Raw genomic sequence first — 25,521 nt, 5'->3', positions numbered from 1 at the left:
CATCGGAGTGGTGGAGTGGGCACCGTTTTGACTCAATTGAGGATATAAAAGCTGAATCGAAGAAGGCTCCGATGGCCATCACGATTCAGGAGTTTTCCAAGTGCTATGATGACTGGAAGATTCGTTGGCATAAGTGTATTGCARCGGCAGGGAACTACTTTGAAGGAGATGAAATGGACAAAATTCACCTTTCAATTGATCACAATAGTACATGCCCCTAAATTATGATTGAAATTTCAGTTGTATTCATTGCTTACTTTGCACATAGCAACCGATAAGGTTTTTATAGGCTTGAAAATTTTTATTTTTAAAAGCTTACTCTTCGTTGCTTGTTTGAGAATTTTTGGTCAAAAGCAATACTGTAATGATTCTCCAGTCTCCATATTCCGGGTGACTTTWTACAAATTACAAAAATAAAGTGAAAGAGATGAAAGAACTAAAGGCTATACAATAAATCGAGCATCATAGGTGCTTCGACGATTGGAAAAAAGGCGGGTACAGGTGCATAATATCGAGTTCGAAGGCGACAATATTAATATAGACGAAAGAAAAAAGATTATTTTCAAATCACGAAAGTTTCTGCTATTTATGGAACACTTATCGTATACAACTGTGCACTGTGCAAGCAAGAAAACTACCAAACTGGATGGATTGATCAGACACTTAATACAAAAATTATCGGCTTACATGGAAAACACTGGCAAATTTTATATGAAAAATAAATTATCAGGTTCGAATCTCAATTGTGGCAAAATCTAAAAAAAAATAAAGAAAAAATTTGTTCAAAAGCGTTTAACCGTCGCAAACGCTAATTTGCATTYTTGTCGGGCCTATTATGAGTTTTTATAGGAAATATTTGGTAGTCGAARAAGTCGTTTCGTATTTTGTCAATAGATATGGTTGCAGTCGTATATCTCCAGTGCTACCAATCACGTTGCGTCATAACATATAGTGTTGGAAAGGTGAGATTTAAAGCTTCGTTTAGCAAAAAAAATTAATTTCGGAGAAGTTGAAAAAAAGTTACAGGTATTCAATAATGAGTGAAAATAATGAAGAAATACGGTATGTTTTCAAATTTTTCTTTAAAAAAGGGAAGTATGAAATTTGTAAAGTTTACGTTGAGGATTCTGTGTCAGTTCGTGTAGCACAACAATGGTTTGCTGGCTTCTGTTCTGGAAATTTCGAAATTTAGATTTACACTGATGAAAGCTTTACACTGATGGAATAATGTCTCTAGCGAAGAAAGGGCAAAAAAGTGGTCGACCAAAATGGTACATATTTGTTTCTTTATTTATTATTATAAATATAAAAAAAATAGTTGAAGTTTGATTCAAAAAATATGAAAAGACTTTTTCGACTAGCATATTCATGAAATGTATTTTTACCAAATATCTATTTTTAAGAAACCTAGAGCAAAAAGGAACCGCTGTTATATGCTGTTTTAGAATGTTTCTCACTTTTACCACTCAGGACTTTAAAGCATGCTTTCATAATAGAAACTTTAACAATCTTTTCGCAAAACAAAGTGTTGCAACCAAATCTGAGTAGGCGTTTAGACTACTACGTACACTATGRATCATACGTTACTAACACAAACATACGTATACTATACATGCATATTTCTCACTCACCATCAATTCTGTTGAAAAATAATAAAAATGGAACTTTTTTGCACAAAAAGACAGATTTGCGTGGGTTTTTGATATTTTCAAATAATTCCATTCATATTCATAATATTCGTGAAATTTGCTTTTCATCTCGACTTCAATGAAACTGCATAAAAATTACGAATGTTTGAGCAATGTGGCTAGAGAGCTGACTTTGTGGCTTATAGAAAAGATTTTGGCTTAGGCACAAAAACACAAAAACACAAACAACACACAAGTGGCTCGTACGTTGGAGCGTAAAAGTTTGCAGGCATTTTTCTTTCAGCTCTGTTGTTGTCTTATTAAAAGAATAACTGCCGAAAAGTGTGCTCCGCAATTCATTGCACACGCACAAGGCAATTTAAATGCAAAACCAATTCAGCAACGCTGTGAAAGCGATGAAAATCACAAAAATACACCAACCAACACCACGCACGTGCCCCCCTGCTCCTATGAGCCAMACACACACGTATGAAGGCAAAGTACAAAGTTTCGAGTAGACATATATGGAAGTACATATATATATATATTTATACATAACGGTATATGTCTACCGCAATGTGGTTCTGCACGCACGCACACACACACACATACACACACACACATATTATATCTATATATTTATAACTATGTAAGTGTGGTTTCATGTAGTCTCCGCTTCAATCGCACTGAGAGGGAAGTGAAGTACTTGACGCTTTTGAACTTTGTTAATTTTTTTCTACGCTTTTTCGTTGCTTATTTGTTTTCTGCGTGTTGTTTTCTTTTATTTGTCTTTTTGGCTTCCATTCGCTGTGTCGTCGTTGTGTTGTCCGGCATTTCAAGGGTTAAATGTGACGTTGTCATGTTGCAAGTGTGTGGAACCAAATTGATTTTTCCCACAGGCAAGGGACAAGACAAGTTAGAGCTACACCAAACACAAACATAACACACGCATATGTATGTGGCAAGYGATTTGAACGCTTGAATGCACATTTTATCTTTGAAAGTTGCAACACAACTTTTTTCACAGCAGAAATTTCCTTCGCACTTGCTTCTTCTAATCGATTTGCCAAGCAAAAGWGCTCATATGAAAATAATGCATTTGCTTACYGCACTCTATTGGGTACTTACTGGTCCAATGTTATCGAATCCGTAACGCGCTGCCACTTCGCCTGCTAGGTCATTGTCGACGCTGCGCCTAAAGCGCACCAGGAACGAGCTGGTGAATACGTCGTTCCTGCCATTAAGCGCCGCCGGAGCAGCGTTTCCGCCTTTGGCCACAGCGCTGGGCACATTAGTGAYGAACACCACGACCAGCGCGCATACCAGGAATATGAGCAGGCCCGAAGGATTGCCCCATGCAGCAAAGACCATTGCACACTTGTCGAAACCCCGATTTATACGCTTGCAGCGCTTGTCACCGCTGCTTCTGCTGTTACTGCTGCGTGCGTAGAAAAACTCACTATTTCACTTATTATTGCGCGGTTGCCCTTGCTCTTTACCCGTTTTACCGTTATCGTTTGGGTGACGTCGTTGAAATCACTGAATTTAATTWYTATTTTGTTTTTATTATTCTTTGCTGAATTCCTTGCGTCCGCTGCTCGTAAATTGTGCGCTCAGACTGATTTCCTTTCACCACGGGCAATTTCGCACTTCACACTCGCGAGTAGGCAACACTGCGCCCGAATTTACACCAAACGTTTTTTTGACACTTGCCAAATTTAGCTGSAGCCCATATGTACACTGGAGCAAAACTCTTTCAACCACTCGACGCAAACACAGCTGATGCTCGGTAATGCACAAAATGCTTACACGCCGAAAAGTATGCTGCAAATGTTTGCTATTCTCCWCAAACACTTTTCGTACTTAAGCTGACAACAAATTACGGCTGGTAATTCACTACAATTTGCACAATATATGTTTTTGGCAGTTAATTTRTGCTCACACTGTGTAATACTCAATWCACAAGACGGTAAAGTGTGTARTGCCGTTTTTAGCCGCTTATACGAACTTAACTGCTACACTAACCGAACGAAACTGTTCAGCATTTGCTAAAGCGACGCCATAATGAATACCAAACAGTCGGAGCAGCAGCTGTAAAGCAGACGAAGCGTCAGGTCTGCAAATRCAGCAGMAAAAGCTTATGAAAGCTCGCGATATAACAGCGCGCCTGCTGCGTCCGCCCATCAAACCGGCTGGTCGTGCTGCTCGACACGCATAAAGCTGTTTGTGTGTGTGTGTGTGTGTAAATGCTCATTCAACCCCACTTGTTGTGCCGTGCAGCTTCGTGTTGTTTGGTTGGTGGACTTCATTCACAGCATTGACGGGCAATCATCTGCTCAGCAGCTTAACACCCGCTGCCGCCCCACGCACCGCGCACCGCGCTCACCACTAGCATTGCTTTTGGATGACTTCAGTGCGTGTTGTGTTGTTTGAATGGCGCGCGCGGTGCAGACGCGGCCACGCAATTTCCTCTTGCGGTAGGTGGTGCGCCTAAATGTATGCTTGAATGTAGCAGAACGCGCCAAAGCAGATGGAAAGCAACAACGCAGCTACGATGTGTATACTAAATATAAACAGTCGCCAAAATAAGTGTGTATGTATGTATGTATGTAAATGAATAATATATGCATGCGCTTGTATGTGTAGATATGTAGTAGTTTCTGCATGCAAACACACATATGTACATACATACATATGTCAGCATATATATATATATATATACATGTATGTACATGTTCGTATCTATGTGTTTACTTGACTGGCGTCGTTTTCATTATCAGCACGCTTGTGTGGCTGCCTTTTTGTGGTGTACGCTTTTGGCACGGTCGCGAGAGTTTGCTGACGAAGACGTCACCAATTTTTGCACACACACCCCTACAACCCGCCCCCCAAGCGTTTAGTGTATTTTACTGCTGTGCTCCTCCCTTCGTGCTCTTGTTGCCGCGTGCAGTTATTTGGCAGAAAAGCGCTTTTCCACACAACAACACTCAGCCGCACAAATACATACACACACATAGACGAAAATACGAAATTCGCYCCAAGCAAAGACTGCCGGTTAAAACTCGCCACTTTTGCTGCTTTAATGTACTTAGAAACTCCTCCGGCTAATTTCTAACAATAAGTCAAAGCAATACTCTCAGCTTTATACWATTTTTTAGTAACTAACTTYCGGTTAATTAAAAGCTGATGATACATAAAATTAAGTTTCCTGATAATTTACAGTTTTTAAAGGATAAGGCGACTTGGAAGTAGGGAGTGCTTAAGCGCTCACTTTAATTGAATTGTAATTTAAAAACTCTTCACAAACCTTTGTTATTGTTTAAGGAATTATATTCACTTGCAAATCAGAAAGCCGCTTCTTTTGAAATTGTAAGAGACATTTATTAAACCAAACAAAAAAAAAAAAACACAGTTATGTACATTTAGAAAATTCAATGTACTGTAATAATCGGTTGGACTTTCTGGATCCAGTAGCCAATCTCCAGGAGGTGCTCCGAAAAAACTCTGGTGGTGAGGAATATTTTTATACTTAAAAATATCTCAAATCCTAAAATTAAAAAAAAATATAAAAGATATAAATAATATTAAAAAAAGTGTATTTTGCTAAGTTGACTGTTCTTAATAACTATGCAAAATATTAGTTTGTCAAAAAAGTCCTGCGGTATTTTCGGTAGTTGGCGCAGAGAGCGCGTAGTTCTAGTTTTATTCGTCGCATCGGGTGGTCATGCTATACCTTTTTGGAAAGCTCATTTCACGCGCTAACACGTGTTTGATTGATTGTCGTTTCTTTTAAGTCGTTCGTAATTTATAGCGTCGCAAACATGGAGCAAAATTAAGATAAAATACGGCATATTATACAGTACTACTACGATAAAGGCAAAAATGCATCCCAATCCGCCAATACAATTTGTGCAGTTTATGGACCCGATACAGTTTCCATTTCCACCGCACAACGATGGTTTCAACGTTTTCATTCTAGTGTAGAGGTGGTCGAAGATGAGCCACGCTCCGGAAGGCCCGTCGAGAGATCGTTGAAGACGTCGAGAGATCGTTGAAGACATGCCTCGTTCTGAACGTGCTTTAGAACCTCTTCAATATTAAAACGGTGAAGAATATGGTGTTTGAAAATCTTCAGGCAAGTGTTGGATAAATGGCAGGAGAGCTCGACATCTCTCGGAAGTCCTCTGGAATGATTTTAGTCGATATTTTGCGTACGAAATGAATTCTTGCTCGACTCGTCCCAATAAATCTGATTTTTTTTTTTTTAAAGAGTACCGTAAACAAGTATCTTTTTACATGCTTSATTGTGAGAATTCCGATTCCACATTCATGGAAAGCATTATAACTGCCGATGRGAAATGGTATTAATTTTAGTTTGGCATACAAACAAGTCCACAGTAATCGAGAAACCACGCTAAAGCCGTAAGGCTGCTACGTGGTTTGGTGCATCATGAATTTATTCCGTAGAGACAGACAGTCAAKAAGGAGCWCTATTTGGYCGCATTGAAGYGTTKGCGTGAGAACAKTTRTGGTAAACAGCCGGAATTGTGGAAAAACAATTCATGTATTTTACACGTYGATAATACACCATCGCATCRAKCCACGATTGTGACCAKATTTTTAAGCCAAAAACACAATGAATATCATCAACCGATCTTCGAATTCACCAAATTTGGCACATTGTTATTTTTTCTAGTTCGCCAAATTGAAATTGACGCTCCCGAAACCCGTTTTCAGTCGATTGAAGTGATAAAGMTAAATTCGCTGAAGGAGCTGAAGTCCATCCCTATGTACTTATGAAAAGTKTTTYGATGACTGAAAAAATTGTTGGCACAAGTGTACTCAAAGGTGTAGTTAAAATGAGGTGGAGTCTGATCTTTCCGAGACATTCCACCTTCAGTCGGTGGTGGTTTAACTCTCAAAGCATCATTCACATAAATTTAAAAAATCCGTTTATCGACTCCCTGTAAATGATTATCGAAGAACACTGCACTGTGGTACTTAACTCAAACCATAAAGATCCAAGCATTCTGGATTTCACGAGAACAAATTTAATCTATCTCTAACTATCTCATTCTCTATTCCTTTCTTTCCCGGGACCATTGAAAAAAAAACACATTCAAGTTGATAATTTAAAGAATTRATTGCCAGAACTAGGTAACTTGACTCAAAAATGGCCTCATTTCTGCACTAGACAATCGAACTTCAATTAGAATACCCTAAAACTATATTACAAACRTCTTGTACTGTTGCAACAGCAATTTCAAGGAAGGTTCTCGTATAAAGATTTTCATCAAATTTAAATATTTTATGCAGTACATAATATAAATKTTGGCTCCCACAGCCGCTGGCGATCCATTTCGATGTTTGTGACCTGGCATTGCTCTAATGAAACAGAATTTCTCTTCTACTGGCAAAAGCTAGCCGTTTCTGCTTGCTTTAGATGGTCCGATTGTTGACAGTATAAATCCATATCCACAGATGATTTTCTTTGGTTCAACTACTACCATTTTCAGTTGACGGTCGGACTCAAATATTTTCATTATTTAATAGACAATTAGTCCTTCAAATAGTGRTGCATCTTTGACATCAAAATTACTGGAACGGAATCGATGAAACCAGAGGCACGCATAATTAGCACTTACAAGAATAAAATAAAGTCTATCCATATTTTCAGTCGTCTGAGTTGTCCTTTCGCCTTTACTAAAAAAAACTGTAAAATATGGCGATTTTTTTTTTTCTTTACTGGTGTTGAGACCTCGCTTCAAACTCTAACATACTGAGTCAAATAACAGTCTGAGAAATTTTCTAATACGAAGTCTTATATTTCTAACGCCACGCATAGCTCAGCCCGGTCGAACTCTTAAAACACGAGATATATATTCCTACAAACATCATCTATTAGAAAAAGAATGGATTTCTTTTTACTAGACCATATCATACAATCACCTAACTATGGATAATTGTCAAAGGTAACTTTTGTTCTCAAACGGTTGGAAAATGGATAACACTGATTATTGATTTTATTACTATTTTTAATAGTAATTTATTGAGTTTGTGAAATGAAAGTATGTTCGGATTTTTTTTTTTTTTATCTCGACTCATTCATTTTTATTGTGTATACTTCATTGAATGGATTATAGAATCCATTCAACAGCTTCTTTGACAATCAAATTGAAACATATGCTGGCATTCTTCTATGATAGTGAGGCAAGCAAAAGCAAACCCCCAACAAGCACACGCACTCAGCGCGACTTATTATGTACACAGCTAAATGGGGATACAAGACACATACATACCCACTCGCTGTGGAGCTGAGTGACGTCAAATGGACAGCAGACGAAAAAAGAACACGAAACATCCACTTACCGACGACCGACAACCGACAACCACCGCACAACGCTCCAACTCAGCAGGTTAAGAGCATGCCAAATAACACACGCACACGCACATACAGCAAACAAACAAATGAAATGACAAATGCGGGAAAGTAGCGGCACATGGAGCGAACTATCAGCGCAGCGGGTTGTGCGAGTATAAATATTACTTTACACACATACACACACGCACGCAATTGCATTTGTAAATARGTTTGTACAGTAGCAAATGGCTTTATGGCCGGATTTTCCCATAATTTGCGCAATCACAATTAAAATAAATGATTTGCGATAAAAGGAGGACCAACTTTATTGCCGGCGCTGATTTGTGCTTATCAGTGAAATAATGCCAAAGCAAGCATGTGTGTGTGTGTGKGGAATTTGATATCAACGTGTGCAGGAAGAAAATGCGAACATATGGCAGTGGCGAGCGACTTCAATGCATAGCCAATGATGAAGTGCACAACAACAAACAATAATAMAAACAATAATGGGRCATGCGCTGTACGCGCCGTTATTTAGTGAAACCAAACCAATTTATGCATAATTAACCATTTATTTTAACGGTGAKTAGAAAGCAACAACAATAAAAGCATTAACATAATGATGGAACAAGATGAATATGGCGTGCTGTAAAAAAACAAAAACAACAAGGCGAGTACGATATATTATATGTACAAACATATTACAACAAAAGGACTAATGTGAAGGGTAGGTAAAAACAAACAAGATGAATGTGCATTACTGTAAAAAGAAAAAATAACAACAAAAATAACCGAAAGATCAGTATGAAAGCTAAGACTAGGAAAACCTGGAATAAAAGCAAGTAACAACAATAACAAGAACAAAAAAAAAACTAAAGCAATTGGTAAAGGTTTAAAGCAATTGACATTTGAATTGTAGCTTCTATACAATGGAACAATTATTGTAAAATAATTAACGAAAATATTGCACTCAACGAAAGCCACCCGACTTGTATCGACACGATCGTTGCTTGAGCTCTTGATTTCTTAGAATTCTATGCAAAAGTCTTTTGCAGTGAACCAAGTGGTATTCATGTAGTTGCTGCACTGGAAAAGAAACAGTCATTTTATATTTATACAATAATCAATATTCAGTTAAATTTTTTGTGTTTATTTTGAAAAAGCATTTTTATAAMTAAAATTATAATATTATTAATAAAATCATTTACATTTAGAGAATTAGATTCACTTTGTTAATCGGCAAATAATTTTGAAAAATTTTGCATTTCCGATCTTCTGGAAGACCTCAGAAAATATATGTCAGTCTGCGAGGTAATTTTCTCTGCTTAGAAAAAAAAAATATTATAACAACATATGAATTTAAGTAACGACCGAAGGACTCAATCAAGATTTTGATTTTTAACAAAATTGCAGCTTACCTAAAAAAATGTTTTTTTATGAACAAATCTTCAGAGCTTTAAAAAGCGAAATTATTATCAAAAATTATTTTTCTTCGAACTGACAAATATAGTAGTTACATATGTACATATGTATGTTTGTCTGAAAAAAAAAATTGGGAGCCGACTACACTAAGTTAAAAAAATCTCAAAAATACGCTGAAATCTCTGAAACTATTTTCCGAATCAGTTTGAAATATTCTGAGAAAATTTTAAAATATATAGTATGTATATAATAAAATAATATTTGGTGTACGCTCTTCAATCCAAGGTTCCAATTTTTTTTTTTCCCTGCATGACACTAGCCACTTTTTAGCATGAACTGCTAACCCTACTCATCTGACACCCTCTGCCTATGGTCCGATCCTTATCTAATCCGATATATCAGACTATATCGAGAATACAGAGAACCACTAAATTCACGAACAAAAAATTCGATAAATACATATGTATATTCAATTAATGCATCTCCACCTATAAAAGCAACTTAATATGGTATAAGAGGAGGGCGCCTTGCTGTTGAACATACCATGAGGAGAATGGATTGAATTTAATTGCTGCTTCGAAAGGGAAGACGCACTAACCAGAAAGGACCCGAATTCTGTCAACTCGACAGAATTTGCCGCCACAACAACAACACTAGTAGAAAATCTCATACATTTGTATAGTATATTATATATGGATCATTTATATTTATTTTCATAAAAACGAAAAATTTTTTAATTATTTTGAGAAATTAAAAATAGTRATTTAAAGCCTGAAACTTCGCTTTCATTAATTGGTATTTTGTTGGATAGTTTTATAATTACGTATAAAAAAATATAAATTTTTTGTTCACATGCTCAATTATATGCATATTTCATATATATATGATGATGGTATATACTGTTGTGAGGAAGCTCTTAAATATGAGGAACAAACCGAAAATAAAAGCTTCTGTAGGTAACTTTATGCGTACATGCAATGACAATCAGCTCAGAAATGTCAAATGTTGGCATTATCAAGGATTTCTTACATATTAACTATAAAGTAAAMAACTAAGCAACTAAATTTTTGCATGTGACCAACGGATTTCAGTTGGAAACTCTAATTAATAGAGTATTTGTTATTATTATATATAAAACAAAATAAAATACTATAATACTTAGTTGATTATTACTATGGCTTAACAAATTGTTATTTATTTTTCTCACAAACTCTTTCAATTAATTAACACTATCAGAAAATTTTTCAACAGAACCCTACTATCACTAGTTCACACAGAACATAACTTTCATCTAGATGTTTATCGTAACTTAATTATTTGCTTATGCAATCATTAATTATATTTATTCCGTATACATACTGATGAATCATAAGCATTATTGTTTTGTATCACATTTACACAAAATCACCATGGCATACATATGTACATTTGCTTGTGTTATATAATTCTAGCGCTAGATGATTATTTTCACTTAGAAGTGCAATGAAGGCATAGAAAATGAATGCTAAATAATTAGATTTCGGACTTTTCATAAACATTACATATGTATATCCGTAATTCAAGAAATAATAATTCATATTTCTTTCATTAATTGCTAGATTGTTGGTTTTTGCCCGATACATAAAACCATTGCAATTGGCGGCGCTCCGGTTATATTTGTGGCCAATTTACTTCTTGTTATAGGGCTGGCGACCACGATCTATGATGATAAAAACAAAACAAAAAAATTTAATTTACTGTTTACACTATTGGGAGCATCGACAAAGAGGCGTTCTCTGTGCTAAGTTATTTGGGATATTTTGAGTTCCTAAAATAGCTTACTTACTTCGTTTTTTATGTAAAGTTGTTAAGTCTTATAGGATTTATTACAAAATACGTCTATGTTTAATATGAATACAAAAGTAAGAGAATTTTAAGTAAGATAATTTACTTACAACCGGAGGCACCACTTGTAGAGGGCCGCAGGGCTGTTGAACTCGAATGACGTTTGATTTTTGGCGAAGAAACTACTTTACTACTCGCCGTCCTCGAAGAAGTTTGTAACGCAGACGAGGAAATAGTTGAGTTTCTTTTAGATGCTCCAGCACCGCCAGTAGTTGAAGTCATCGAAGTATTAGTAGAATTAGTCGGCATGGAATTGTGTCGTTGGAGCGAGGTACGTGGCTTTGTTTGTTGTGTAGCTTGTAAAATTTCATCATCAAGTGAAAAGAGCCAATCATCTGGCGTGTCATCCTCCAAAAACTTCATATAAAGAGACGAACGCTTTTCTTCACGATTTGGAATTGTTGACGTTTTCTCTCGGTTTAATACCTTATTATGTGTTTGTACTGAATCATTTGCAACTGATGTTGTTGTTGTGGAAGTTATCGTTGTTTTAATTTCTGGCTTCTGTGTTTGCTCTATTATTTTTGATTCCACCTGTTGCGTGGCTTCAAGTAGCAAATCATCAGAATCTGAATCATTAAAGAAGTCATCTAAAGTATCATTCGCATTTGCAAAAATRTCATTTATTTCCGCTAATTCTGCTATGGATTCCGATTCTGCCGTTGCTTCCAAAAGTTTCTTGCTTTCTGCTTCTCTTTGAAGTTGCTCCTGTATTTCTAACTTCTTTTCCCTTTCCTGTAGGCGTCGTTTCTCCGCTTCTCGTAGTTGTTCCTGCAGCTTAGCACAACGCTGTTTTAATAATTCATCTGCACGTAGCTTTTCGGCTCGTCGTAATTGTATTTCAAGTTTTCGGCGCTGTTCTTCCTTTCGCATTTCATAAGCGAGCCGTTGAGCATTGGAATCGCTACGAAATCGTCCTAATCTGCTAATTACATCTTTGCTACTAGACCCGGCTGAAGTAAAACTGCTATCCGCGACATAAGCAGAATCTGGTGTGGCAGTTTCTGCTGGATCATCGGTGGAACGACGGCCCCATTTCCAACCAACTTCAGGACTATTTGAAGAAAGTGTTTGTGATAGCAAACTGCCGGGCGAAAAACTATTATCGAAGCATTTGGGTGAATATTCCACACTGTCATCCAAATTGAATTTTTTGTGTGGCGGTGTACATTCGATGCCTCCATCAGAACTTAATGAACTAATTGACGGCGTTTTTGGTGTTCTTAAAAGTTTGTATTCGTCATTGTCATCATTGTTATTATCGATGCTCTTAATTGAGGATGAACGCATTTTTCCTTGTAAAATATTTGGAGACGCTGATAGAAAAAAATAAAACATACATATACATACATACGTAGTTTAAGATTCTTTTTTCTGTAACTATTGTTCTATTTAATATCAACATACCATCTCTTTTGTGATGTCGTCCCAAAGTTAGCGCTCCTCTCTTTTTCAATCTAGGAGTTCCATCCATTCTCATAAATTTTTGCGCGAAATTTAATTATATAAAGATCATAATACATATATTGGAAGATGAATTATTGGAGAAATTCGATTTAAAAAACAAATTGAATATAAATACGCGGTAACTACATAACAATTAGTGCCATAAAAACGAAGAATATGGTGAAATGGAACAGAGAAGTGTGTTTGCATGCCAAATAATTTAGAACCAGTTGTTCCCTAGAGTTGCCGTAGTTCTAAACCAGTTGTTTTGAAATCCCTTGTTGAACCAATTCACGCCGACCGAAACACCAAGTGAATAAAAGAATTCAATTGGAAGCTAACGCATGCACTATGTACAACTGTGCAAAGTAAAGCGATGAACAATGACACATGCACACAAGTTTTGGTTTTAATTGTCGATTTGTTCTTAATTAACTCATATGCTTGCATTCWTAGGTACTAAATTAATAAATTAAATAGTAAATATAATATCGTTTAAAGCAATTTAACCTCTAGATGTGCGGTAATTAAATCTTGGAACAAATTTTTATTTTCAGTTATAAAAAAATTATATTTTTCAAAATGATAGAACAAATAATATGATTAATACAATTGAAATAATATGGCATGGAGAGTAAGCACAGCTGATTATGACGTTCCGCCGTGCGTGTGTTCGTTGAGGTTTTGAGTTTTTTATTTGTGGTAGCGAATTTTGGAACTGTATGTTGAAGTCATTTATACTTATAGATATCCTAGAGCAATAGAAGTAACTGATCTATACAATATATTATTATAGAACTCTTAGTGTCACTGTCAAAGAAATTACTGAAATGGGAGCGGCACACTCRACTGAACCACGCTCTGTGTCGATGGACAACCCAAACCCTGGAGTTATCGACATATCCGATGAGGTTGTGCAACGTTTAAAGAAAGGCATAAACAAGCAAGGTATATGCGATACAAATTGTTTTCCTAACGAAAAGTGAGCAAGTTAGCCCTAAAAGCACCAATAATTCATAAGTTATCTGCTCAAATCTTATTGGCATTTGTTATGCAACAGTGACACTATCAATTCGATTTTTGTTGCTATTTTATGTAAATTAATACTGGACTTTTTTTGTAATATTAATTTCATTTTTAGCAAAAGAAAGTGCTGCGGCAGAATCGGCACCAGCACCTCCAGTCAAAGATGTTCGCCCAATTCCCGTTAAGCCGGCAACACCACCAGCTATAGTGCCACCAACCGTTGTTTACCAAGCACCTGCAACTCAGACAGTTTACGTTGCTCCAAGCGGCACAACGATCACAGCAGCTGACATGGTGCGTCAAAAAGAGGCCGAACTTACGCAAAATGATGCGATGTGGCGTCAGCGTTTGCATGAGCTGGAACAGACACTCAAGAAAACGAACACAATCATGGAAAAAGAATACTCCTCAGCACTTGAGGATGTTCGTCAGCGCTTTGCTACAGCTTCGCCCGTACACCAGTTACCACCATGTCAGGATCTCAAGGCACAAGTCATCGCTTGCTATCGCGCAAATCCTGGTCAAACCTTAAAGTGTTCCGAAGAAGTTGCAGCTTTCACAGAATGCATTAACTTAAATCGTATCAAGAAACTTGATGCTGAGGATGCAAAACCAATTGCTAAAGCAGCTTAAATATGCGCCGCCTTATACTTGATTTAGTGGTTAAACGAAAAATGTGCTGTAACGAAATCACTGTGCTACCCGGTTTTTGAAATTTAATTTTCAGTAAAATAAGTTTAAAGGTATAAAGTAAATGAGTGTTAAACTTCTGCTGAACATAATGTATCGCTTATGAAGTCCGAAAGTAAATTATAATTTGAAGACATAAACAGCTTTTGTAAATGTGTTAAATAATTATACCCTCAGGGATGTGTATTGTATTTGCGACGAAGCTTTTAGTAACCAAAGAGAATCTTCAGAGACCCTGTAAAATGTGTATATAAATGATTAGAATGACACCTATGTCGATTTAGTAGAGCGAGTTGAACTACAGGGAGTGAAAAAAACGATAAAATCGCGTATGCKGGAAATGTCCTACGGATAATTCACAGCAACTTTGCTTAAGAAAATAATGTGTCTAAAACCAGTTTTGAGCTAGCAATTTTTAAGATGAAGGATTCGTCCGTTTTACAAATATCCGGACGAAATTTAATACATACATAAATGCACATTGATTTTCTATTGATCATTTGTCGGAATCAGCAAAATCACATATCACCCATACATCCGGTTATTCAGATTTTTAAACAGTCTGCACTTACGTGAACTAGTCCCTCAATATTTGAGATATCGGTTTAAAGTTTTATACACGCCCTCACACAGAAGCTTCTCACTTGTCGGAGAATTTAAAATCCAAAAGTAAAAAAAACACTTATTACACTCTAATATTATCAACTTTTATTTATGTATTTTTCACCTAAAAACGATTACCTTAAATTAGACTTATGATATCTGGAAAAGAATATAACAAGGTTAGTCCAATTTGTCGATGGGGATGTGTATGGGTGGATGTATATTTCAGAATAACAGTAAATCATTAACAGTAAATCACTAATAACAACTTTATTTATTTAATTTGCTTTAGGAATAAAATGATCTCAACAAAAATAATGTAAACAAAAGTAGGAAACTATGTTGGGCCACTTGGCTCGAGCCACTTGTGCTATGTTTCAGTACCGTTCTACAGCTATCGTCCACATCTTTAGCAGGGCCCATGCAACCGGCATAACTCATGACGTATGCTAGATAATTCTGCTCGAAAACGCCACGAATCATATTAGCTCCGGGTCCATTTGCAAACACTATAACATCCTCACCACCATGGGTCTCGTCATCCAACGGCAAAGTGGCACGATGACGATATGTGGGCGACATGCGTTGCAGAGCTGTGAATTTCTCAAGTGGCAGCCAAACTTCAGCGCCTAATGCACCAACGCTATCGTTCGCTAAATGATCGTAATATCCTGGACCATTGGCATAAGATATTGTCTCGTATACTACACGTTCGGTGGTCTTGTTGGCAAAACCGAGAATGTCAGCTCCACGCTTTGGGTAGCCATTCAGTGTGACCGAGTGTGAATGGTCAGCAGTTACTAGAATTAAAGTTTCCTCATCGTCGGTGAGATCCAACGCTGCTTGGACCGCCATATCGAACTCTAGYACCTCACGCATAGCTGCGCGTGCGTAGTTCTGATGATGCGCTTGATCGATTCGCCCACCTTCCACCATCAGCATAAAGCCCTACCATAAGATTAATAGCAAAATAAAAAATGTCTACTAAATGAAGATTATTTTCTATACCTTAGGATTATCTGCACGCTGTAACACGCGTATGGCCGCCTCTGTCATTTCCTTTAGAGAGGGTTCACCTTCTTGCCGTGCAATGGAGTAAGTGATGTGGTTGTTCCGGAAGAGACCCAACAAGTGATCCGTTTTCTCAAAGTTTATCTTACTTAACTCCGCTTGTGACTGCACAAATACGCGTGATTCATTTTTGCCAAGTTTCAGCCAGTCCTCAACAAGGTTGCGACCATCACCACGTGTACACACTTCTTCGGTATCGCCTTGGAAGCGCACAGTGTTCGGCTCATTTGCGCGTAAAGCACCCATTGGCGAAAGACCACCACCCATTATCACATTAAACTTATTACCWGGCGCATTTTCCACCAATTGCCGCGCTATATCGACATGCTTTCCAACGGATTCGGCGGGCACCTTAGTGTCGCACTCCCAGTCACGATGGTAGATGCGTGCGTACGTAGATGCCGGTGTGGCGTGTGTTATGCGTGTTGTAGTTACGATGCCAGTACGTTTGCCCTCCGTTTGTGCCCAGTCCATTATAGACTTCAATCGACCCTGGTTGGCATCCACCTTAGAACGTCGCATATCCATACCAATGGCGCCATAGTCCGTTTTGATACCACAAAACATCGCTGTTGCAGTGCCAGCAGAATCCGGTACTTGTTTGTCCACATTGTAGGTCTGAAAAGCATAATATTTGCAAGCATTGAGGTTAGATTTATTTGGTTAAACTAACCTTAGCCAAACCGGTGTAAGGAAACTCATCGAAGGCCAACATTTCCTCTTCACCTAAGCCGTGCTTCAAATATTGTCCTTTGAAAATGCGTCCAGCAGTTATTGTTGTTAGTCCCATGCCATCGCCAACGAACACAATTATATTTTTGGCTTTCCGCGCCGATTCACCTGATTTTTTGGCAACGTTCATAGCTTTTCGAAGCTGTTTCATACCGATTTCATGCCAAAAAGCGGCGTCTAAATTAGTTGAAGAAATTAAATGATAAATTGAAAATATTAGAATCACTGGCTTAATATAGAACAAAAGTCAATCTTAGTATCCCCAAATATGTAACCATGATGTTACTCGGACTTGAATTGATCCGTAAAAGATTTAGAGCTCTTATATAGTACTGATATTATTATTTCCAGAATACATATGTACATACATACATACATACATGTACATATGTACATGTACATGCCACTTCTAAAATTATCTAACTAATAGTTCCGACAGGGTGATCCCCTTTTTGTTCAAAGTAAGTCAGTAAAAATAGATCGTAATTATTTGTTATTGTAATACGTAATTGCGTTTGTAATACGAAATAATTGGAACCCTGAATTAATTTAAAATTTTCGAGGGTTAACCACTATGCATTTCAACTATTAATACGAAAGCGTTTAATACAAAAGCACATAAGTTAAAAAGGCACTTCTTTGAAATACTTACAACGTACACCTAATGTGACCGCTTCAGAAAATTTGTAATCGCTGAGATTTGTTTTAAGAAAATGATTGCATAAGATGTTTTCGGATTTGTAGGATGTAAATATTTAGAAACAACTCTACTCAACAAGTTTGAAGAAAAATTTGTTAATGATGTGCTGAGAGGTCTCAGTGGTCTTTGAGGTGTTCCGATTTCGAATTCTAGTACTTCCAGAGCTAGAGTGTTTTCGTCCATTCGGACGTTCATCCAGTCTGGCGAAAGCCGAACTAACGGCGGGGGTGTTGAGGCCAATGATATAAATATCATCGGCGTACGCCTGCGGCTATACACTGTTATAGAAGATTGTGTGCTGAATTAAGCTTTGCAGCTAGAATAATTTTCTACAGCAGTAGATTGAAGAAGTTGCCAGATAGGGAGTCGCCCTGTCTGAAACCTCGTTTGGTATCGAACAGCTCGAACAGGTCCTTGGTCCTTCCCGATTCTGACGGAACTTTTGATATTGCTCTACCTCAACTTACACAGCCGTATTAGTTTTGCAGGGATACCAAATTGAGACATCGCGGCATAAAAGTACCTCCTTTTCGTGMTGTCAAAAGCAGTTTTGAAGTCGACGAATTTTTCACACAATACCCTCGATACCCGCCGTGTTTGGATAGCTCGGCCAGCAATCCATCGGCACACGCCACTTTGTTGTTCTTTAAACGCGTAATTGCTATTCGAACTTCATCTTGGGCGGACAATTGAACGTCCGCTCCATCGTCATCGATTGAGAAATCGGTTTCACCATCTCCTGGCGTTAGCTTTTACTGCCATTCAGCAGGGTGGAAAGTGTTCCCTCCATAATTTTAGTGTGCTCTGGGCATCAATCACTAGCTTATCTCTGGAGGTTCTACAAGAGTATGCTCCGGTCGTATAACCTTCTGTTAGTCGCTGCATCTTTTAATAGAATATTCGAACATTACCCTTATCGGCTAACCTTTTAAGCTCTTCGTAGTCACGTATTTCGGCCTCTTTCTTTTTTTCTGTCTTCAACTCTCGGAAGCAACTCAAAATTAACAGGAAACAGTCTCTATCATGACAGTCGCAAAATGACTGTAAACTAAAAAAACATTAAGAGTTATTTTCTAATTCCCAGCTTATTAAAAAACTTCCTCCAATTTTGCAGTTATTTAGTCATCCATTATTTAAAAAAAAAAACTGTTTTACTAGCCCATGTGGTATACAATGATCTCCGATTGTTAAAAATGAAGTTTAACAAARAGGCAACTTTAAAAAACGTATAATTTTGCTCAAAAATTATAAAACTTTTAAAAAGCCAAAATTACTCTGTTCACTCGAACGAAAAACTGGATGATCATTGTGCAAAGAAGCATATCGCTCATTTACATGAATAGTGGCATGACTCCAAAAAGTCAAAAATGATTACCCAAAATAATGGAGTCAGGTCTATAAAGAAATTATTAGTAACATGTTCACACATTTACAGTTAAGTCGTTTCGTTTTAGCGTTTCCGTGGCGGCACGTGAGCAGGCGGCTAAATGTTGCCGGCAAAATGGGTTGTATGTGAGTACATATACATATGTACATACATATATTTAAGTAAGTGTGTATGCATGCTTAATTGTCAACACATAGCGCTACCATATTTAAATTTGGTTGTCAATGGGACCTTCATTCAAGGTCAACTCATACTCATATCTGGCTTTTAAAAATAGCGCAGTTATGCATATTCAAAATGAGTGGCAATTGTTATGAGCGAATTTATTTACTTCTTAATTATCTTTGAATAAAATTAATATTTCATAGAAAGTAAATTTGTTTATGCAAAAAGGGGAAACTTGTAATGCGTAAATAGAAAAGATAAAAAGCTTGTAACTTGATTCTGGTAAATACGTAAATTCAAATTTTTAATAAACAATTTTGTTTCCAATTGTAAGCAAATTTCATTAGAAAGCACTTAGTGAAAATATGCCGATGAGATGTTGATCTGAAATTTGGCACACGCACTTCTCTATCAAAAAAATTGCTCATATCCGATATCGGACTACTAAAAAAAATTTCTGTCATACAAACTGAACAATCAAAGTCAAATTCTATGCATAATTTTTTATTTGACCTGAAATCTTCACGAAATTTTATATGGATAATTGTCTAAGGAAACGCTACAATATTCGCSCAAAATATTATAAAATGATCGGTTCACTATAGCTTATAGCTGTCATGCAAACTGAACTTTATAAAAGATATTTTTCCTTTAAATTAGGAGTTACATGGGTTTACGGGCTTAAAATRTTTTATTGTCTTATTAAATTCTACAATATTGTCCTMAATTTTCCGAGTATTAGTTTYGGAGATACAGCCTTGAGAACTTGTGAGCTCGAAATAAATACTCAATAAGTTCCATACAAAATTTTGTTTAATTTCGAAGTGCTTGAAAGTTCCAACATTGTTCAGATTTTAACCTGCACCACTCCCTCTCCCGCTGTATACGTTCTTTAGCTGAATCTATGAACTCATTTAAGTCGAGAACGTGGTTTTGGTTTAATTACAAACTGAATACGCGACATAAAACTTAAAAAAATTCGGCCTGCATTGCTGAAATGTGTTAAATATTCAACGGGAATCACACGAACACTGTCAGAAGGAATACAACTGCGCATTTATTGCAGATACCTGTTTAGGAAAAATTTTTTTTATTTTAGAACAGGCTGAACACATTTTTTTTTTTTTATAAAACAAACTGGCTGCGCGTGATCTTGTTTTGCGTTTAATTTCTTAATTACGAATCAAAGTATTCTGAATAATCAAATAACATTACTAAACAAAGCTGAAAGGAAAGTTTGCCACTGATGTGCTAAGCGGTCTGTGGGGTATTTGAAGTGTTCTGATTACGAATTTGAGTTCAAAATTTTTCCATCACGTACAGCTATTTTCGTCATTTTACTGAATGTTCTTGATTTGACTCCCACACCCCTTGACTACAACACCGAAATTTCGACGTGTTCGGAAGTAGAGATTTCCTATTTCAAATTGCGGTTATAGCATTCTAAAATTACTAGTGTAATCGRTTGGATTAATGGGTCACGAATTCATACTTAAAATGAGTGCGTCACCGACAGTTTTATCCAGTGAGAGGCATTCATTAGTGAACAAGCAAACGGAGCAGTCGCAAGCAGGCGTATAAAAATCATTTMATTTCTTTTAAATAAATATTGAATTYGTTCAATAATAAYTTAAAATTAACAATTTTGAAAATTCTTGACAAGTGCAAGCATTTATTTAAATTTTACGCYTACTACCTACTTGACTGTTGACCTCATTTTGACTAACTTTTTTTTTATTTTATTTAAACGTTTTTATCTCTGAAATTTTCGCATTTATCTGGGCAACAATTAAATTAACGCCACTGCTTACGATTCTTATCTTCTTACAATTATATCGTCGCTCAATTTTACAGACTTCAAAAATATCTACTCTCATAGAAAAGTAACTTTGCGGAAAATGATAGTTTTGAGAAATAGGTAATTTGGTTTACATTTTAAGAGGCATTCATRGTGGGAAAAAATATATATTTTTTTTTATTTAGTAGGTATTTTAGGTATTTAGTATATACCTTAAAAATTGAAAAGTCAAATTATCCAATCGCTTTGAATTTTCTACTTGTTTTGTATATGCTTTTCTGCCAATGACCTTCTAGCCTTGTTGCCCTGGAGCGTCGATTTGGCGTCATTCGGAGTACCTCGGATGGATACTGACGGATGGAACGCCTTAGCGCATTTTACGTTGAACTGTTAAACTGAAAGGGTACAAAATACCGACGTGTTCAAGCCAAGTTTTGTTCAGCGATGAGGTCCATTTCAGGCTCGGTGGGTATGTAAACAATGAAACGCATAWGGAAGAAAAGATAACGATTTGGTTTGGTTTGTGAGCCGGTGGAGTAATCGGTCCACGTTGCTYCAAAACTGATGCCGTTAAAATTTTTTCTGTAGGCATATGAAAAAYCTAAAATCTATGTAGACGATCCCGTTCTGATTCAGGCTTTGGCGTAAAACATCACATGTGTTTTTGCCAGTTACCGAAATGCTGGAACGAGTCATCGAAAATTGTACCCAACGGATGGACCATCTGAGGCGTAGATGCGGACCACATTTGAAAGAGATAATCTTGAAAAAATGAATGCCAAGGAGTGTGCTCTCAAATGATAAATATTTCCCATCGAATTTGAAGTTTCTGGCTTTCTTTTATATAAAAATATAGATAACCTCGATAGGATCACCTTATACTCACTTTATAATTTTTTACAACTTTTCCAAAAATTGTCAAATGCCAATATTTTTTCTTGATTACTTATAAATCAAGCTAGAATCATGAGTTTTGATAGGAATATGTTTGATTTCAACGATTATCTGCGCACGCATTTGTTCTGACTTTGTTTAGGGAGTTGTAGCCATATGTCAAAAACTCATGTATGATAGATTTCAAAAACTCTATTTGTTTTTACAAATTTGTACATATGTATATAGAATGTGGCAACAAATTTCGGTCCAAATTAGTCGGTCTCTAGATTGGTATAACCACTTAAAATAAAATGAAATATTATAAGGATCAACTAGAAAAGTATAAAAACTTGCTTCCTCCGAGATTTTAAATTCAGATTCTAAGTTTGTCATTTATCTGACTTGATTAAGCATGTTTACATACAATAAACTAGGCATCGTTTAAATGTGTAACAAAACAGCTCATTAATTAGACTCATTACATGTGAAGCAGATCTTATAACACACTTAGTACATATGTACATACGTAGTACATAAGCTTTCATTTCAATTATGCATACCTTAACTCGTGATATGTGACTGCGTATTTGTGTGTGTGTGTGTGTGTGTGTGTGTACGTATGTATTAAAGTGAGAGTGTATTTTGATAGCTTTAAATATTTCTGCTTAGTTAAGCTGCGCGAATGCCAACTATTTCTATAAAATCCTGTAATAACTGCTTTGAGTGAGTTGACTGTGGTATTCGCTTTCAATTTGTTCGATTGAGTGCGTAAATCGTTCGATCTAACGACTCAACTACGCGGAAGGCTCGAAGCTAATTATACAAATTTTAATTAGTTACTAACATTTTAAAATAGGGAAATATGTATTTCATCTTTTGCGGTAGAAAAACTCATATAAACCAGTTGAAACCAAATCTAATAGAAGACGTTTTAATTTGAATTTTCTACAATGAGAAATTAAGTTGTGGTGGGAAATATAGTTTTAAATAATTTTAAAGTTAAAATGCTTAAGAACAAATTTAAAAAGTTCCACAAACTATATCATGCGAAAAATTCGGATAACAAAAGTCCCTGGAATTTCATAAACGTTATAAATTCTAGAGAGGCTGAATATCGACCAATAAAAGATATGTATGTAAATAGCGGAAAATTTAAAAGGTATTGAACATTTCTAAGATTGGAATTTATAACCTATTTAATCGGTCTGTATGTTCTTTCACAAGGGCTTAACAAAAGAAAAAACCAGTATTTTCGAAAAACCGATCGTGTTGTATATAATATATAGTTTGCTTTGGGAATTTATAATCTAACAAACAGCCCAGATAATGTTCTTCACTAATATTTCCACAAAAATTTCGAAGACAAAGAAATATATAATATTTCCGAAATTCAAGAGAAACGGAAATATGATGCCAAAGTTCGGACTTCAAAACTTTTACCTGGCATAAGAAGACCCGACTGSATTTTTCGAAAAATATAAGTTTTGAGAAAATTAGTTTAAAAAAGTAATCCTCAGTGATGAGAAAAAGTTTAATTTGGATAACTCAAACGGAAATTGGAAATATTGGCGAGATCCAAGGCAACCCCGGCAGACTTACCAYAAGCGTAACCACGCTGGTGGCTCTCTCATGGTACGGGGAACTTTTACCTCACTGCGAAAGTCTCCAATTTGCCTTGTAGCTGGCTGAATTGATTCACAAATGTATACCGATCTCCTTGATGCATTTGCGGAAATGTTTCAAGGCGAAGACTGGATATTTCAACAAGATAATGCCCCTAYACATGTTTTAAGGTTATTGAATTGGYCAGCTATAAGTCCAGACCTGAATCCCATTGAGCATCTTTAAGGCATTCTTTGCTTCTCTTAAACAAATTAAAAGAGGCCATTGTTGAGAAGTGAGCAGCTATCGATATAAGCATACTTGAAAATTTAGTAAATTCGATGCCATAACGGTTAAAATTTGTTTCAGAACGAAAGAGAGAATCATTATGTTAATAATCTAATCAACAGCTTAAAAGTTGTATGTAAATAATAATTAAATTCGTTTATATTTTTTACCAGCAAAAATATTTTGGTAATGGTAGATTACAAAATATATCAAGGAATTTATAGTACAGAAATAAAGAAATATTCAGAGAAAGTGTTCTGGTAGTACCAAGTTAGTGTATACAGCTGTAAAAACTGTCATTGTTTAATTACTAAAGTTCGTGACGGTACAAAAAACGTGACTATCGCTCGAGGAATTTGTATTTGAACACTTAAACTTCGAGAATTCGAAATACAAGTATGAAAAAGATACTATAAAAGTTTCCAGAGCAAGTCGAAGCAAAAAATACATACATATAGTCACCTAAAWTGCAAAATAACGTATCATCAAGAAAACCAAAAATCGTTGTTAGATAAAAATAACCAATATATAACCATTTTATAAYCAAAACTYAAATTTTTTTCAATATTACTGGTTTYTATTATATCGTTTTACCTTCGCCTTTAAACTTATGTAAGGTGGTGTTACGTAATTTTATATTTTGGGTGACGATGTATTAATTTATATCTACGAAAATTTCATGAAATGAATTTCACTTCAACCGCTACAACTAAACATAAAGTACTATTTTCATTTGGAAAAACTAAAATAAATTAAAGTTTTTATTTATTATATAAAATATTGTCACATAATTTTTACACAACCAACAATAAATTTTGTTTGCAATTTTTAAATGTACTTCAATAATTTATGTAAACCTCAAAAATAACTCAAAAGTCACCATCGATCATTTTTCATATAAACAATGCTTCGAAATAACAATGAATTTATAAATAARCAAAACCGAACAAAAGCCAGCAATTTTCACAACTAGTTAAGTTGAAATTGGAACACATTTCTCAATCCCGCATTCTTTAAGTAGCYTACATATTAATATTGCTTGCCTCCCGGAGATCAACTCACCTTCAATACGCTTGTCAGGTCGTTTTGCGGCGTCGGCACCTTTGTGCCCCTTCTCGGTGGTGGATGCCTCCAGTGGCACAAATTCCACGCCAAGATCAGTGGCGTTTGTTGTTTGCATCGGCGTGTGTGGCACCACCGAAGCCGCCATGGCGTATTGACCCAGTAGGGCACACGCGCATACTAATTTCTGTCTCTTATACACATCTAGATGTGTATAAGAGACAGGTATATATATATATATTTTTTTTTTTTCAAACACAAGCTGCACGCTACAGTGCCTAACTGACGGTGGCCTTTCGCCGCGTATGAGCGTAATATATTCGCTGGAGTCACAGCGACTACTGCGATCTGTTCGAAGCACCGGCGCCGTTATATCATTATGATTCCAAAACGTCGACTTGCGATGAACCGTAACCACACACCCGCGTACACACAGTCAACAATGTACATACGCAAACGCTAGAGTGCTTCAACAACAATAACAATAACAACAATGGCAGTAAGTTTAGCAAAATTCTGCTGCACTGCGCAAACTTAACGCCCCCCAGGCATTCGCCAAGCTTTGTCGCATTTCGTAATATTGCTACCTTAAATAACAAAAAGCACAACAACAGCAAGAATACTCTATCAACGTTTACGACAATAAACGAGCGCAAGAACGCTGCAGCGACAGCGTGAAAGCTGTCTCTTATACACATCTAGATGTGTATAAGAGACAGCTAGAGAGGCTGAATATCGACCAATTAAAGATATGTATGTAAATAGCGGAAAATTTAAAAG

At 36.3% G+C, this 25,521-nt stretch overlaps 4 protein-coding genes across 5 annotated transcripts in view; 1 reads left to right on the top strand and 3 right to left on the bottom strand.

The window, feature by feature from the left end:
• Positions 1-3,637, bottom strand: part of LOC108970331 (neuroendocrine convertase 2) — a 63,022-nt gene extending 59,385 nt beyond the window's left edge. Inside the window, exon 1 of the mRNA XM_018935659.1 lies at positions 2,757-3,637. Within this exon, the coding sequence (XP_018791204.1) occupies positions 2,757-2,999 (243 nt within the window). The 5' untranslated portion in view covers positions 3,000-3,637. The remainder of the gene's footprint in view (positions 1-2,756) is intronic.
• Positions 3,638-5,066: 1,429 nt separating this feature from the next.
• LOC108970364 (stress response protein NST1) lies at positions 5,067-12,918 on the bottom strand. Of its 2 annotated transcripts, none has more exons than XM_018935697.1 (3): positions 12,703-12,918; positions 11,346-12,611; positions 5,067-5,175 (listed from the first exon to the last, which is right to left on the bottom strand). In XM_018935697.1, coding segments are annotated over exons 1-3 (1,341 nt in total). In that variant the 5' UTR covers positions 12,776-12,918; the 3' UTR covers positions 5,067-5,173. The 2 variants fall into 2 exon arrangements, with proteins under 2 accessions (XP_018791242.1, XP_018791241.1); XM_018935696.1 differs by lacking the exon at positions 5,067-5,175 and adding an exon at positions 10,567-11,110 and having other exon boundaries at positions 12,703-12,916.
• A 461-nt stretch (positions 12,919-13,379) lies between these two features.
• Positions 13,380-14,600, top strand: LOC108970492. Its single transcript, XM_018935923.1, has 3 exons — positions 13,380-13,461; positions 13,538-13,689; positions 13,883-14,600. Exons 2-3 carry the CDS (start codon positions 13,572-13,574, stop codon positions 14,398-14,400), a joined length of 636 nt encoding a protein of 211 aa, XP_018791468.1. The 5' UTR covers positions 13,380-13,461; positions 13,538-13,571; the 3' UTR covers positions 14,401-14,600.
• Positions 14,601-15,142: 542 nt separating this feature from the next.
• On the bottom strand, positions 15,143-24,937 carry LOC108970491 (alkaline phosphatase 4). The gene is made up of 4 exons (XM_018935922.1): positions 24,742-24,937; positions 16,805-17,040; positions 16,069-16,749; positions 15,143-16,008 (listed from the first exon to the last, which is right to left on the bottom strand). The coding sequence occupies exons 1-4, from the start codon at positions 24,887-24,889 to the stop codon at positions 15,349-15,351; spliced, it is 1,725 nt and encodes a 574-aa protein (XP_018791467.1). The 5' UTR covers positions 24,890-24,937; the 3' UTR covers positions 15,143-15,348.
• Positions 24,938-25,521: the final 584 nt, after the last annotated feature.

This window comes from Bactrocera latifrons, unplaced genomic scaffold (assembly GCF_001853355.1).
Source record: "Bactrocera latifrons isolate USDA-ARS-PBARC rearing strain unplaced genomic scaffold, ASM185335v1 scaffold_3, whole genome shotgun sequence".
Classification (NCBI taxonomy): Eukaryota; Metazoa; Arthropoda; class Insecta; order Diptera; family Tephritidae; genus Bactrocera; species Bactrocera latifrons.
This window is presented reverse-complemented; position numbering and strand designations above follow the sequence as displayed.